Genomic DNA, 16,405 nt, shown 5'->3' with positions numbered 1-16,405 from the left:
CACTTGCCCTTTAATGGTGGCAAGTGGGGTAATAGTTGTGGGGGTTGATGTCACCTTTGTGACATCAAGCCCGAGTTAATAATGAAGAGACGTCAATAAGACGCCCCTATTACTAACCCCATAGTCAAATTGTAAAGAAAACACAGCCATCCAGTAATAAATCCTTTATTTGAAATAAAGACACAGACTTCTTTAATATTCTTAATTAAACCATACTTATGACTTCACCTATTCCCCCAATGCCCTTGATCTCCTGTAATAAAGGTAAAATAATAAACCAACAATATCCCATACCTGTCCATCATTGTGTCCCATGCTGTAATCCATATCTGGGGAGAAATAGTTATCAACCTGGACGGTACCAAGATGTGACCATCCTAGTTGAAAACCACTGGTGAATGAGCTGTTGGGAGCGAAGCTTCAGTGACTAGCGGTGACGTCACTGAAGCTGCGCTCCCTCACAGCCTGAATGGCGGTGACCTCTGGACTGTGGGAAAATGCCAGTGATGAGGGCACCGCAGTTCAAGCTCAGTGTATTCACAGAAGATCGCCGTGAGTATTTTGCACAAACATGTATGAGATTTCCAGAAGTCCTACAATGACGGTGATTGTGTCTAGACTGTCATTTGTACTCAGAGAAGCATTGCTATCAAAGGACCCGAAGCAGGACTATCATGGTGGAAGAGACATCCTGCTGGACTAGTAAGGCCTCAATAGCATATGGCGAGCAGAAGATTAAAAGTTAATATATAAAATAGAGCAAAACAAAAACAGCAACATTAATATTGCACATTGCATCAGAACATAGGAATCATGATGCATCCTGCTGTAGTAGTGATTGGGGACAGTCAGCGGACTGGACAGGTTTCCGTTATATATTTTTATAATGGGTTCAGGAATGATCTTTCACACTTTCTCCAGAGAATTGTTGGGTACTTATGTTTTTTTCTTCTTTTCTGCTTTCTTTCAGAACTGCAATCAGCATGTCACAAAAAGGACTGCCAATACAAATGTGCCATCAGCAGGAACAGCACCCAGTGCTACTGTAGGGACGGCTATGAGCTAGCAGCAGACATGAGGAGCTGTGTAGGTAAGACACCACTAATGGATGGCATTGTCCCAGTGCTACACATTGTGGCATTGAGCTGTTGGAAATGGCATCATCATGAGCCTTAAATCTGCGGTTGGACTGGGCTGCCTTGGCATTCCATGCATGAGTTAGGGTGAATTGAGCTTGGTTATTTCCATAGCTTTGATGGCGCCATGACTATTTATAAGGACTGCAATAGCGGTCCAGAGATGAGAAAACAGCAGTCTGCACTGAAATGTATCTATTAGTGATGAGCGAGTATGCTCGTTGCCGGGGTTTTCCCGAGCATGCTCAGGTGGTCTCTAAGTATTTTGGCGTGCTCGGAAATTTAGTTTTCATCGTCTCAGCTGCATGATTTGCGGCTGCTAGACAGTCTGAATACATGTGTGGAGTGCCTGTTTGTTAGGGATTTCCCACATGTATTCAGGCTGTCCAGCAGTCGCAAATCATACATTCGAGACGACGAAATCTAGATTTCCGAGCACGCCCAAATACTCGGAGGACACCCGAGCATGCTCAGGAAAATTCGACCAACGAGCATACTCGCTCATCACTAGTATCTATCTATCTATCTTATTATCTATCTATCTATTACATAATTCTGTGCTTTTGAGCTCGGTTCTTAATGCATTGCTTTTATTCCAGCCAAGTCTGACGGATCTGAGGATGCCGTCTTGGAATGTAGTTTCTGACAACAGTATTATTGGAGCTGCACATATTAGAGGGTGACTCATGTGTTGGTAAGATGGGGTGTTGAAGGCTCAAGAGTCTGTACTAAGAAAACTGTAAAGGAAATAGAAAACATTCTTTGCTTCCTATATTTCTATAATGGATTGTGGATATAATGTATAATATAATGGATAATGCGCTTTTGTTTTCTGACGTAAACTTCCAAATCTCCTGCAGAAACATAGAGGCTGGTGATACAAGTCCAGATTCCTGAAGGCATCATTAGGGAGAGCTAAAGAGCTCACTGCATGCTATAATATTATTGAATATTACCTGTATTCATTAATCTCCTACGCTCCCCCTAGTGGTGGCTCTAGGTAGATGAAATGTTCGCATTTCGCTCTTAAGTTTTTGAAATGTATTTGGAGCAAAGATATGTTTTAAGTCATTTTTAACTAATAATTTAGGAATAAAGAATATTCACAGCATCTGACATTATGAACATGCAGGCATCTTCTTGCTAGTCTTTTAAAAGAAATATATAAATATTACATGCATTATATAAATCCACTGGATTCTCCTCTAAAGGTATTAGGTTCACAATGGAATGTAAATGTCTGGCATATATCTTTATTATTATTGCTAAATTATTTATTGTATGATATGACAATATATAATTCAGCTCGGTCTTTGTGCTCATAATGCGGAGTATGGATGATTAATCTCTCCCCGTCATATCTCTTTCAGATGTAGATGAGTGCGCATTGTACGGTTCCTGCAGCCAGACTTGTAGAAATACACAGGGGTCTTACACTTGCAGCTGTGTGGAGGGTTATATCATGCAGCCTGACAGCAGATCCTGCAAAGCAAAAAATGGTAAGTTCCCGTAACTGCCTGTGATTTCTTGTGTGCAATTATAGGACAAGAATAAAGCATAGACAATAAGGAACTATATAAAGCACAAGTTACCAACATTCAAATCTATCTATCTATCTATCTATCTATCTATCTATCTATCTATCTATCTATCTATCTAGCCACAGTGGCTTGCAAAAGTATTCACCTCCTTGCCATTTTTCGTGTTTTGCTACCTCACAACCTGGAGTTTCACGGGTTTTTTTGAGGGTTTGCCACAGTTCATGTAAATAACATGTCTACAAATGTGAACATGTGGTTTTCTTTTTTTTGTGATGCAAACAATAAATAGGACACGAAACTGTAAACTTCAGTGTGCATAACTATTCATGCCCCCCCAAAGTCAGTACTTTGTAGAGCTTCCTTTTGCGACAATTACAGTTGCAAGTCGCTGTGGATAAGTCTGTAAGAGTTCCATATCTTAACACTGAGAGTTTTTGCCCATTCCTCAAGGCAAAACTGCTCCAGCTCATTCATGTTAGATGTTTTCCTTTGGTGAACAGATACAGTCATATGTAAAAGTTTGGGCACCCCTATTAATGTTAACCTTTTTTCTTTATAACAATTTTGGTTTTTGCAACAGCTATTTCAGTTTCATATATCTAATAACTGATGGACTCAGTTATATTTCTGGATTCAAATAAGGTTTATTGTACTAACAGAAAATGTGCAATCCGCATTTAAACAAAATTTGACCGTTGCAAAAGTATGGGCACCCTTATCATTTTCTTGATTTGAACACTCCTAACTACTTTTTACTGACTTCCTGAAGCACTAAATTGGTTTTGTAACCTCATTGAGCTTTGAACTTCATAGCCAGGTGTATCAAATCATGAGAAAAGGTATTTAAAGTGGCCACTTGCAAGTAGTTCTCCTATTTGATTCTCCTATGAAGAGTGGCATCATGGGCTCCTCAAAACAACTCTCAAATGATCTGAAAACAAAGATTATTCAACATAGCTTTTCAGGGGAAGGATACAAAAAGTTGTCTCAGAGATTTAACCTGTCAGTTTCCACTGTGAGGAGCATAGTAAGGAAATGGAAGAACACAGGTACAGTTCTTGTTAAGCCCAGAAGTGGCAGGCCAAGAAAAATATCAGAAAGGCAGAGAAGAAGAATGGTGAGAACAGTCAAGGACAATCCACAGACCACCTCCAAAGACCTGCAGCATCATCTTGCTGCAGATGGTGTCACTGGTCAACAATACAGCGCACTTTGCACAAGGAGAAGCTGTATGGGAGAGTGATGCGAAAGAAGCCGTTTCTGCAAGCACGACACAAACAGAGTCGCCTGAGGTATGCAAAAGCACATTTGGACAAGCCAGTTACATTTTGGAAGAAGGTCCTGTGGACTGATGAAACAAAGATTGAGTTGTTTGGTCATACAAAAAGGCGTTATGCATGCGCTGTATTGTTGACCGATGCACAGTGACACCATCTGCAGTAAGATGATGCTGCAGGTCTTTGGAGGTGGTCTGTGGATTGTCCTTGACTGCTCTCACCATTCTTCTTCTCTGCCTTTCTGATATTTTTCTTGGCCTGCCACTTCTGGGCTTAACAAGAACTGTACCTGTGTTCTTCCATTTCCTTACTATGTTCCTCACAGTGGAAACTGACAGGTTAAATCTCTGAGACAACTTTTTGTATCCTTCCCCTGAAAAGCTATGTTGAATAATCTTTGTTTTCAGATCATTTGAGAGTTGTTTTGAGGAGCCCATGATGCCACTCTTCATAGGAGAATCAAATAGGAGAACTACTTGCAAGTGGCCACCTTAAATACCTTTTCTCATGATTTGATACACCTGGCTATGAAGTTCAAAGCTCAATGAGGTTACAAAACCAATTTAGTGCTTCAGGAAGTCAGTAAAAAGTAGTTAGGAGTGTTCAAATCAAGAAAATGATAAGGGTGTCCATACTTTTGCACCGGTCAAATTTTGTTTAAATGCAGATTGCACATTTTCTGTTAGTACAATAAACCTCATTTGAATCCAGAAATATAACTGAGTCCATCAGTTATTAGATATATGAAACTGAAATAGCTGTTGCAAAAACCAAAATTGTTATAAAGAAAAAAGGTTAACATTAATAGGGGTGCCCAAACTTTTATATATGACTGTATCTTCAAGTCTGACCACAGATTCTCCATTAGATTAAGGTCTGGACTCTGACTAGGCCACGCTAAAACATTTATACGTTTCCCTTTAAACCACTCGAGTGTTGCTTTAGCAGTATGCTCTGGGTCATTGTCTTTTTGGAAGGTGAACCTCTGTCCCACTCAAATCCCTGAAGACCAAAACAGATTTGGCTCAAGAATATCCCTGTTGTATTTTACACCATCCATCTTCCCCTCGACTCGAGCCATTTTCCCTGTCCCTGCTGCCGAAAAACATCTGCACAGCATGATGCTGCTACCACCATCTTTCACTGTGGGGATGGTGTTCTTGGGGTGATGAGCTGTGTTGGTTTGGCTCCAGACATAGCATTTATCTTGGTGGGCAAAAAGTTAAATTTTGGTCTTATCTGACCACATTACCTTCCACCATACATTTGGGGAGTCTCCCACATGTCTTTTGGCAAACTCAATACGAGCCATACAATTTTTGTGTTTAGGCAAAGGCTTTTTTTCTGGCCATTTTTCCATAAAGGCCACCTCTATGGAGTGTAGGGTTTTTTGTGGTCATATGGACAGATACTCCTTTCTGTGCTTGTGACCTCTGCAGATTCTTCAGGTTTACATTTAGACTCTGTGCTGCCTCTCTGATTAATGCCCTCCTTGTTCTGGTTCAGAGTTTTGGTGTGTGGCCCTCTCTTGGCAGCTTTGTTGTGGTACCATGTTATTTCCTTTTGATGATAATGGATTTGATGGTGCTCTGGGGGATCATCAGAGATTGGGAGATTTTTTTATAACCCAACACTTACTTGTGTTTCTCAGCAACTTTGTCCCTGCCTTGTTTCGGGATCTCCTTGGTCTTCATGGTGTTGTTTGGAGATCTCCTTTGTCTTCATGGTGTTGCTTGGAAATCTTCTTGGTCTTCATGGTGTTGTTTGGGGATCTCCTTGGTCTTCATGGTGCTGTTTGGAGATCTCCTTTGTCTTCATGGTGTTGCTTGGAAATCTTCTTGGTCTTCATGGTGTTGTTTGGGGATCTCCTTGGTCTTCATGGTGTTGTTTGGAGATCTCTTTGGTCTTCATGGTGTTGTTTGGAGATCTCCTTGGTCTTCATGGTGTTCTTTGGAGATCTCCTTGGTCTTCATGGTGTTGTTTGGAGATCTACTTGGTCTTCATGGTGTTGTTTGGAGATCTCCTTGGTCTTCATGTGGTGTTGTTTGGTGATCTATTTGGTTTTTATGGTGTTGTTTGGAGATCCCCTTGGCCTTCATGGTGTTGTTTGGAGATCTCCTTAGTCTTCATGATGTTGTTTGGAGATCTCTTTGGTCTTCTTGGTGTTTGATCAGTGGTGTCTCTTGTTAATGGTGTTGCAGCCTCTGTGGCTTTTCAGAAAAGGTAAAGTGTATATAATGACAGACCATGGTACACTTAAGGCCCCGTTACACATAACAATGTCCCAACGATCCCACCAACGATCCGACATGGATGGGATCGCTGGGACATGATTAGGCTGATCGCTGGTGAGCTGTCACATAGACAGCCCCTTCAGCGATCAGGACCAGCGAGCAAGCTGGTTTCCAATGTAAACAGCGGGTATCTAAGAGCCGCGCAGCTCTTGGATACCCGCTGTTTACCCTAGATACCAGCGTGCATGCTGGTATCCAACGTAAACATCGGGTAACTAAGAGCCGCACGGCTCTTAGTTACCTGATGTTTATGTTGGAAACCAGCATGTAGCATCGCTGATTGCTGGTCTCTCGCTGCGATGAGGAAAAAATGGCCCAGGACGATCCTGCACGATCAGCGATACCCGGCAGGGGGGCCGGTCGCTGATCCCCGTCACACACAGCGATATCGCTGGAGAGATCGCTGATGCGTCACAAAATCAGTGATCTCGTTGTGTGTGACGGGGCCCTTAGATTGCACACAGGGTGAAGTCCTTTCACTAAACATGGGACTTATGACGGAAACTGCTTGCACCAGAACTTTTTAGAGGCTTCATTACAAAAGGGTGAGTACATATACACACGCCAATTTTTAGTTATTTGATCCTATAAATTTAATTTGTGCTTATATTTTCTCACTTCGCTTCAACTTAGACTAGTTAGTGCTGATGCATCACACACAAATCAGATTACAAAAAAATGTTTACACACCTTGTAATGTAGCAAAATAGATGAAAAGCCAAGGTGGTGAATACTTTTGCAAGTAACGGGAACATCACAATGCTGTATCCAAGATTTGCATAAGGCAAAAACTTTATTTTTTCGTTTCCATTTTAATGATGAGCTGTGACTAGATCCATTCTCCTTTTATTGCTGTATTCCTGTGGTGTCAAAATAGCCCTAAATTCCTTTGTGCCACATCTGCATGGAAAATTCTCCTGATTGACGTCTCTTCTCACTGTAAGATAAATACGCTAAATGATGTGAGCACTTAGTTGGTTTTTCCCATGAAAATGTTACTTAGAAGAATTTTAGAAGGAAAATGTATCAATTTTTTATCATTTTACGTAAATTTCAAGCAGCAGATGGAGGGATGTATGTAAATCTTCCGATGTTATGTCGAAATGCTTACCTGAAAATTATAGTCTCATTCCATTCAAATAAATGATTAGCTGCGGTTCAACAAGTTTACACGGTAATAGCTTTACTTTCCTGATATACATTACAATTCAATTAAAATATGCTTCCAATAGCCATATTTAATTAAACATCTCCGCTGTGTCAAGGATTTGGGTTGATGAATTATCTTGACCTCTTTTTCTTTGACAGTATATTTTATTCAAATATTTTCTGCCTGGAAATCAGTCTTCTACATGGCTGCTAGTAATAAAAAGTACTCAACTTCTTAGTATCGAAAAGTTCTGCGTATCTTATACAGTTATGGCCGAAAGTGTTGGCATCATCGAAATTGTCCCAGAAAATAAATCATTTTTCCAGAAAATTATTTCAATTACACATGTTTTATTATACATATAGAATCATAGAATCATAGAATCATAGAATCATAGAATCGTAGAGTTGGAAGGGACCTCCTGGGCCATCTGGTCCAACCCCCTGCTCAAAGCAGGATTCGCTAAATCATCCCAGTCAGATGTCTGTCCAGCCTCTGTTTGAAGACTTCCATTGAAGGAGAACTCACCACTTCTCGTGGCAGCCTGTTCCACTCATTGATCACTCTAACTGTCAAAAAGTTTTTTCTAATATCTAATCTGTGTCTCCTCCCATTCAGTTTCATCCCATTGCTTCTAGTCTTTCCTTGTGCAAATGACAATAAAGTTGATCCTTCTACAATGTGACAGCCCTTTAGATATTTGTAGACAGCTATTAAGTCTCCTCTCAGTCTTCTCTTTTGCAAACTAAACATTCCCAAATCCTGCAACCTTTCCTCATAAGACAGGGTTTGCAGACCGGTCACCATTCCGGTCGCTCTTTTCTGAACTTGCTCCAGTTTGTTGATGTCTTTTTTAAAATGTGGTGCCCAAAACTGGACACAATATTCCAGATGAGGTCTGACCAAAGAGGAGTAGAGGGAAATAATTACTTCACGTGATCTAGACTGTATGCTTCTGTTAATACATCCTAGAATTGCATTTGCCTTTTTTGCTGCTGCATCACACTTTTGACTCATATTCAGTCTGTGATCTATTAGTATACCCAAGTCTTTTTCACATGTGCTGTCACTTAGCCCTATTCCTCCCATTCTATATATGCTTTTTTCATTTTTATTGCCCAGATGTAGTACTTTGCATTTCTCCCTGTTAAAAACCATTCTGTTAGTTGCTGCCCACTTCTCCAGTTTATTTATATCTTTTTGAATCCTCTCTCTCTCTTCTCTAGTATTAGCTATCCCTCCTAGCTTTGTGTCATCAGCAAATTTAATCAGTTTACCCTCAATTCCTTCATCTAAATCGTTGATAAAGATGTTGAACAATACAGGGCCCAGGACAGAGCCCTGTGGTACCCCACTTGAGACATTCTTCCAACTGGATGTGCAGCCATTTACGACCACTCTTTGGGTCCGATCACTAAGCCAGTTATGAATCCACCTAACAGTTGCCTTGTCCATTCCATACTTAGTCATTTTTTCAATAAGGATTGTATGAGAGACTTTGTCAAATGCTTTGCTGAAGTCAAAATATACTATATCTACAGCATTTCCTTGATCCACCCAATCAGTGATTCCGTCATAGAAGGAAATTAAGTTAGTCTGACATGACTTATTAGTTACAAACCCATGCTGACTCTGTTTAATCACTTCATTCTTATCCAGGTATTGACATATATGTTGTTTAATAATTTGTTCAAAGATCTTTCCTGGTATAGAAGTCAGACTCACCGGCCTATAGTTGCCTGGGTCCACCTTCTTCCCCTTTTTAAAGATAGAAACAACATTTGCTCTTCTCCAGTCTTCTGGCACTTCTCCTGTTCTCCAAGAATTTTCAAAGATTATGGAGAGGGGTTCAAAAATTTCTTCTGCTATCTCCTTCAGTACTCTGGGGTGTAATTCATCTGGACCTGGAGACTTGAATTCATTTAGGTTAGCTAAGTGTTTCCTCACTATCTTTCTGTTTATAGATATCCTGGATTCTTCTATTCCCTTAATAGGACAGTGAATAACAGTTGATGTTGCATTTCCTTTCTGAGAGAAAACAGATGCAAAATAGGAATTTAAAAGTTCAGCCTTCTCAACATCCTGTCTTACCATTTCATCATTTTCATCCTGTAAAAATCCTATAGCATCTTTGACTTTTCTTTTACTTTTGACATATCCCCAAAATCCTTTATTATTGCTTTTGACATCTCTTGCAAGCCTCAGTTCATTTTCAGCTTTAGATAATCTGATTTGTGCCCTGCAGGTTCTGCAGACAGCATTATATTCTTCTTTAGATATGCCTCCCTCTTTCCATTTTATAAACATTTTTTTCTTCCTTTTTAGCATGTGCTTAAGTTCTGTGTTCATCCATCCTGGTTTCCTTAAATGCTTCCTATTCTTCCCTCTTTTCGGAATTGTTAACAACTGTGCTTTGAGAATTTCATTTTTCAAGATTTCCCATCCTTCCTGGACATTTTTGTCTTTAAGGATATCCAGCCATTGGATCCCTCCAATTCTCTTTCTGAATCCCTTAAAATCTGCCTTTCTGAAATCTAACCTTGATGTCTGAGTCTTCACAGGTCTTCCACCTCTAGTTATCCAAAATTCTAAAATAGCATGGTCGCTACCTCCTAGGGTCCCAGCCACTTTTACCTCCTCAACCATTTCCTCCCTGTTTATAAGGATTAGATCCAAGGTAGCAGTTCCCCTTGTTTTCTCCCTTACCTTTTGGAAGATAAAGTTGTCAGCAAGAGAGGATAAGAATTTCCTTGACCTGTTAGTTTTGCCTGAGAGAGATTCCCAACAAATGTCTGGATAGTTGAAATCTCCCATGACAACTATGTCATATTTTTTGGAGAACTTGGCCATCTGATGCATAAAGAGTTCATCTATATCTTCGGCTTGCACAGGCGGCCTGTAGTAAATGCCTACAATGGTGTCCTTTCCATTGTTCTGTCCTTGTATTCTTACCCAAACAGTTTCCACAGAACTCCCAGTCTCTGAAGCTTCAATCTCTGTGCAGATATACGCGTTTCGAACATACAATGCGACACCCCCTCCTCGTTTATCAAGTCTGTTTCTTGCAAATAAGTTGTATCCTTCTAGTCTTGTATTCCAATCATGTGTATTGTCCCACCAAGTTTCAGTGATTCCAATGACATCATATTTCTTTTCCTGTGTTAGTAGTTCCAATTCTCCTTGTTTGTTGCCCATGCTTTGTGCATTAGTATAGAAACATTTTAGTTTGTAATTGGTTTCTCTTTCTCCAATATTTTTATTAATTAGATTCTTTCGTCTTTGTTCTTCCTTTCCACTTCTAATAGCAGAGTTCTCAATAGCATTTGTCAGGTGTATGGCTTTTTCTGGTCTTTTGCTTCCCTTCCCATGTTGTTCTAGTTTAAAGCTCTCCTTACAAGTGTAGCAAGGTGACTTCCAAATACATGCTTTCCAGTCTTCGTAAGGTGCACCCCATCTCTAGCAAGTAGTCCATCGTATAAGTAGTTCACTCCGTGATCCAGAAATCCAAATCGTTGCTGACGGCACCATCGACGTAGCCAGTTGTTCACCTGCAGAATCTTATTCCACCTCCTTGTTCCATGGCCATCCACTGGGAGGATGGAAGAGAAGACCACCTGCGCTCCCAGTTCTTTCACTTTCTTGCCTAAGTCTTCAAAGTCTCTGCAGATGATTTCCAGGTCGTTTCTTGCGGTGTCATTTGTCCCCACATGTAGTAGCAGGAATGGGTAGTCATCTGTAGGTCTGAAGAGTCCTGATATCCTGTCAGACACATCTTTAATTTTTGCACCTGGAAGACAGCACATTTCTCTTGTAGTTATATCCGGTCTGCAGATAGCGGCCTCTGTTCCTCTCAGCAGGGAATCCCCCATGACCACCACTCTCCGTTTCTTCTTCACAACATTTTTCTTTCTCCATCCAGGAGGACTCTGAGGGCGTACAAGGTTGCTGTTTGTTGGCAAAGTCTTATCCTGATGTATTTCTTCATCGTTTTCCTGCGTGAGAGCCTGGTACTGGTTTCTGAGCAGTATGGGTGCTGACTGCCTCCTGATCCTCCTGCTTCTCTGGGTCACATGTCTCCATTCCTCTGTTTCTTCAGGTGCACTTCGAATTTCTTCTCTTTCTGTAACATGAAGAGATAATTCTGCTCTGTCCAAGAACTCTTCACCTTCCTTAATGATCTTCAACGTAGCTAACCTCTCTTCGAGATTTTGCAACTTTTCCTCCAACAGGGACACAAGCTTGCATTTGTGGCATGTGAAGTTTGGCTTTTCCACTGGTAAATCTGTGAACATGTAGCAAGAATTGCAGCTCACCAAATGGCTCCTGGCCTCTTCCATCTTGAGATTTCTTAAAAACGATGAAAGATTAGCCAGCTGCAACGGCCAAAACCCAGTGATCGTTGAGCTCGCGGAGACTCTTCACTTATCCCAGAAGGCACTGGGAATATGCAAATGATCTCCTCAAGACTCTTCCCCTGGTTTTCCGATTTCCTCTTTTCAGCTGCAACGGCCAAAACCCAGTGATCGTTGAGCTCGTGGAGACTCTTCACTTATCCCAGAAGGCACTGGGAATATGCAAATGATCTGCTCAAGACTCTTCCCCTGGTTTTCCGATTTCCTCTTTTCAGCTGCAACGGCCAAAACCCAGTGATCGTTGAGCTCGCGGAGACTCTTCACTTATCCCAGAAGGCACTGGGAATATGCAAATGATCTCCTCAAGACTCTTCCCCTATGTTTATTTCCTTTGTGTGTATTGGAGCAACAGAAAAAAAACAAAGAAAAAAAGGCAAATTAGACATTGTTTCACACAAAACCCCCAAAAATGGTCCAGACAAAATGATTGGCACTAGAGTTGAGCAACTTTGGTCGGATCGGGTTTCATGAAACAAAATTTGTTTCAGATGAAACTCGTCCGACTAGGGCAAAAAAAAGTCAGAGTTTCGTCCGAAACCCGACCCCAATGCAAGTCAATGGGAAATAAAAGTCGCCATTGAGTGGATGAATGTCATCTGCTCAATGGCGACTTTTATTCCCCATTGACTTGCATTGGGGTCGGGTTTCTGACAAAACTCCGACTTTTTTTGCCCTAGTCGGACGAGTTTCATCTGAAACAAATTTTGTTTCATGAAACCCGATCCAACCAAAGTCGCTCAACTCTAATTGGCACCTTTCCAAAATTATGGGTAAACAACTTTATGTCGCACAATCCCTGCAGCCAGTCAGCGGCCACTTCATTCTCTCCTTCTACGGGTGTAATTGACATCCTGGAGGAAGTGAGAGCTGTGGCAAGTCTCTCGCTTCCTCCGAATGTCTTGATTTGCCCAAAGAATTGGAACTTGAAGCCAACGCTGATTGATCCCAGTGATCGCATGACATAACAATGTTACACATTCCCTTGGAGAGTCAGTGCTGGCACCACTGTGTCAGCAACGATAACGGAGAAATGTAGAAGTGTCATAATTATACTGGGGTAAAAAATATACGCATTCAGGAGGAGTCGTCTGAGTAGTAGGCAACCCCTTAAAAAGGTTACTTAGATTTTTTTTCCCTAAACTTCTCTTATGCTGCACTTACAGTAACTTCAGGAATGTAGTTTCTTTGACTTTAAATATTGCAGATAAAACCTGTTTGTTACTTAAAGATGGAAAGAAAGATAAATACATAGTAAGATGATAAATATATAGATATGAAATAATTAAATAGATATATAAGAAATGATAAATAGTTAGCTAGATACTATAGATTAATAGACAAATGGATGAATCGACACATATGACAATATAAGGATATAAAATAAACAATATGCAATAATACAATCACTGTATCAAAATTAATAGAATATTCCAATGCTGAAAAGTACAATAATGAAGTGCTTCATAGTGAACTCATCATAATCATAATTCATATAAAGTGCAAAAATATTAATTGATAGTCCTGTGACAGGTGGACTTGATTTGAAGCGGGACTCATCCCATCATGCATCCATAATATGTGTTTATTTTGACATTTAAATCTTGAGCAAAAATACCGCAGCATCCAAAAAAATATACCAAAACTCAAGAAAATGTTTGACACCTTATGTAACAGAGGAATATTTAGAGGCTGAGACCCCGGGAATATAAGGGAAGCAGTGGAAATTATTCCTTTTAATCTTGTCATATTCAATTTGATAATTCAAAGACTTTAAAGGTCTGGAAATTCTGACGTGTCTCTCTTTAATCCCCATTAATAATCCAAATTAGAGTCTTATGAGGCTTGAAATATATTTGGAAAAATAAGTGTACATCGTCCTGACACAGGCGTCAGCGAGACAAGTCTACGGTGAATAAATCGAGAGATTTTCTGTTTTCCTCTCCTCTTCATAATTCATTAAATCTGTCAACTCCTCGAAGTTGAAAGGAACAAGCTTTATACAAAGTGTAACAAGTTGGAATCAATATTGTGTTTTCAAGTCAAATTTCAGACACGAGTTTTCATTTGCCTTTAGGCAATGAAACGAAAAGCCTAATTTGCCTTTGAGTTGCGGGACACCAGCAACACGAGGGCTCATGATGGAACATATACAAATTCCCAGAGCTGTTCTACTACAGTCAAAAAGATCTGGGTTCTGGAGTTGAATTGTTAGCAGGAAGGGTCTAAAAGGCTCTGGTGTTGAGTAGGCCTTTTATACCATATTTCTTGACCCAATCAGCCCTTGTTAGAGTCCATCTAATAGCACAACACTCGGATCTTGCACAGTTGTCCAGAATTTTTTTTAGATACCACTGGGTTGTTAAAGTAATTTATATAAAACAAGTTAGCAAAAGTTTGGAATTGATTAGTCAGAAAATAGACAGATGCCAAGAGCAGTTGTGGAGACATGGAGGTCAGTGGGTGTGCTCATCTGCTGGCCCGAGACTGCATGGACCAGGGTTCATCCCACTGAACCGCGCTCACCTTTTTCCGTGGGAATAATAATACTCGGACATCACAGGGTGAGGGTAAAACAGCAAGACAATATTTTATTCAACCACCAACAGACATTAACATATAGAGCAGAGCAAGCAAAATAGCCAAGATGGTGCAAAATTACAGTCTCACCCTTCCATTGGCTTTCCGGGATTAGAGCAGCTGCGACTTTGGGGCTTTCAGAGCCGACTGCCCCTGCACGCTTGGTGGGCATTCATAGAAAAGAGGTATCGACATGCTTAGGAAGCTGAAAGTCCATTCAGGCATGTGGCCAAGTGATCAGAAGATCCCAACCTGACTTCTACAAACATATCCATGGGGGTCAGGTGATCAGAGGATCCCAACCTGGTTTCCAGAAACGTATCCATGGGTTTCAGTGACAATTAATGGAGTAGATCTGTATTCTTCCAATTAGGGCCATAATCCTTAAAGGAGTTGCCCACTACTTTTAATTAACCCCCCATGTATCCCCCCGGGGCCCCTAATGAATTTTGTAACTATCTCATGTTGCCTATACTGCCTGTCAGCGGCGCTATCGCTGGCCGCTCACAGGCAGCATGTGACCCCTGGCTGCAGCCAGCTCTTGCTTCTGCTGACATCTCATCAATTGCTGGCAGCAGCCGGGGGTCCCTCTTCCTCCTTCCGCGCTGGCTGCCAGGCTGTGGGCGGGTTATCCCCGCGTCACACCCGACATCCACCGCGTGCCCATTCATTGAGAAAGCGCGCTGTGGATGCTCACAGGCAATATAGGCAACATAAGGTATTTACAAAATTCATTAGGGGCCCTGGGGGGATACATTGGGGGGTTAATATAAAGTACTGGACAACACCTTTAAGCTGGCATCATGTAGAATGGCAAATCTGTGTCCCACTTGTGTCCTTGCAGCTATCCTGTAAAGTGTTCCTGGTTGTCATTTTGGATGGAGTCATGGTGTCCTGACAGCTATCCTTTAGAATGTTTCTGGCTGTTGTTCTGTAAACAGTCTCTCTGATTCTTCTTGCAAAATCCCTTTTTATACCCACATCTATAGTTAAAGTCATCATCCACAGGTCAGAGAGGAGGTGGGATTAGTTTAGCTGTCATTGTTTGAGTATTTACCCCTTTCTGACTGCTGACGGGATAGTACATCAGCAGTCAGACTCCCCTGCTGTGAGGTGGGCTCCGGCGGTGAGCACACCTCAAAGCCTAAACATGTCAACTGTTATTGCAACAGCCTGGTATGGGGCTATTCCGTTCCCTGTTATCCACCCCCACGCAGTGTCCACGGCCGATTGAATAACCACAGACAACTGGTCTCGGGGATAACAGCTGCTTTACTTCAGATCTGCTGCGTGGGGGTGGTTAACTGGGAACGGAATAGCCCCATACTAGGGCTGTTGCAAAAAAAAGGAGAATTGAGGAGATATAACATGGAGTAATGGTAGCAGTTCTTGTGGGGAATCCACGGCCAATACAGGTCCGGATTGAATTCTGACACAGAATTGAGGTTCTGGAGCTTTAAGAACCTGTATTAGTTAGGAGCAGGACTTGCAAGTAATTGTAAGAAACTCAAAGTCTCTTGGCAGCATAAAGGCAGAAGAGGGAATATATGGCAATATGTACAGACCTGAAATCCCGTATTCATTTCCTCAGCTGGTCACGGTACATGCAGAAATATACTTGAAGTAAATAACGGATAATTTGCGGTGAGGCGGGAGACCCTCAATTTCCTCAATACGCAGAGCAATAGGTTCTTCTATACTCATTTAGTGCGACCTAATGCTGTAGAAATACGCCTTAAACTGGACAGCGGGGACCCAGGCTTAAATAAAGGTTAAAAATCTTCAGCCATCTTGTCTGTAGAAGTCAGAGGAAGATCCAAGGTATTAGGCCTGGCTGTAAGTCTTGAGATGAAGAGAAGGATGAACCTCCAGGCTTGGAGCCTGGAGGGGGGTCAAGAGACCCCTCACATGAGGTCTGCTCTTGGTCACATCTTGAACCAGACTCCTTAGGGAACCTTCCAGAACCCTGTCTTGTCTCCACAGAGACTGGAGGTAGCTCCTCCCACTGAACCTTGGTG

At 41.4% G+C, this 16,405-nt stretch overlaps 1 protein-coding gene across 1 annotated transcript in view; it reads left to right on the top strand.

Annotated features, from left to right (window-relative positions):
• The window catches only part of LRP1B (LDL receptor related protein 1B), a 1,871,059-nt gene that overhangs the window by 855,683 nt on the left and 998,971 nt on the right, over positions 1 to 16,405 (top strand). Inside the window, exons 4-5 of the mRNA XM_073545568.1 lie at positions 971 to 1,090; positions 2,507 to 2,635. Of these exons, the coding sequence (XP_073401669.1) occupies positions 971 to 1,090; positions 2,507 to 2,635 (249 nt within the window). The remainder of the gene's footprint in view (positions 1 to 970; positions 1,091 to 2,506; positions 2,636 to 16,405) is intronic.

This window comes from Dendrobates tinctorius, unplaced genomic scaffold (assembly GCF_039654945.1).
Source record: "Dendrobates tinctorius isolate UK_male_01 unplaced genomic scaffold, ASM3965494v1 ptg000143l, whole genome shotgun sequence".
In the NCBI taxonomy this organism is placed as follows: Eukaryota; Metazoa; Chordata; class Amphibia; order Anura; family Dendrobatidae; genus Dendrobates; species Dendrobates tinctorius.
This window is presented reverse-complemented; position numbering and strand designations above follow the sequence as displayed.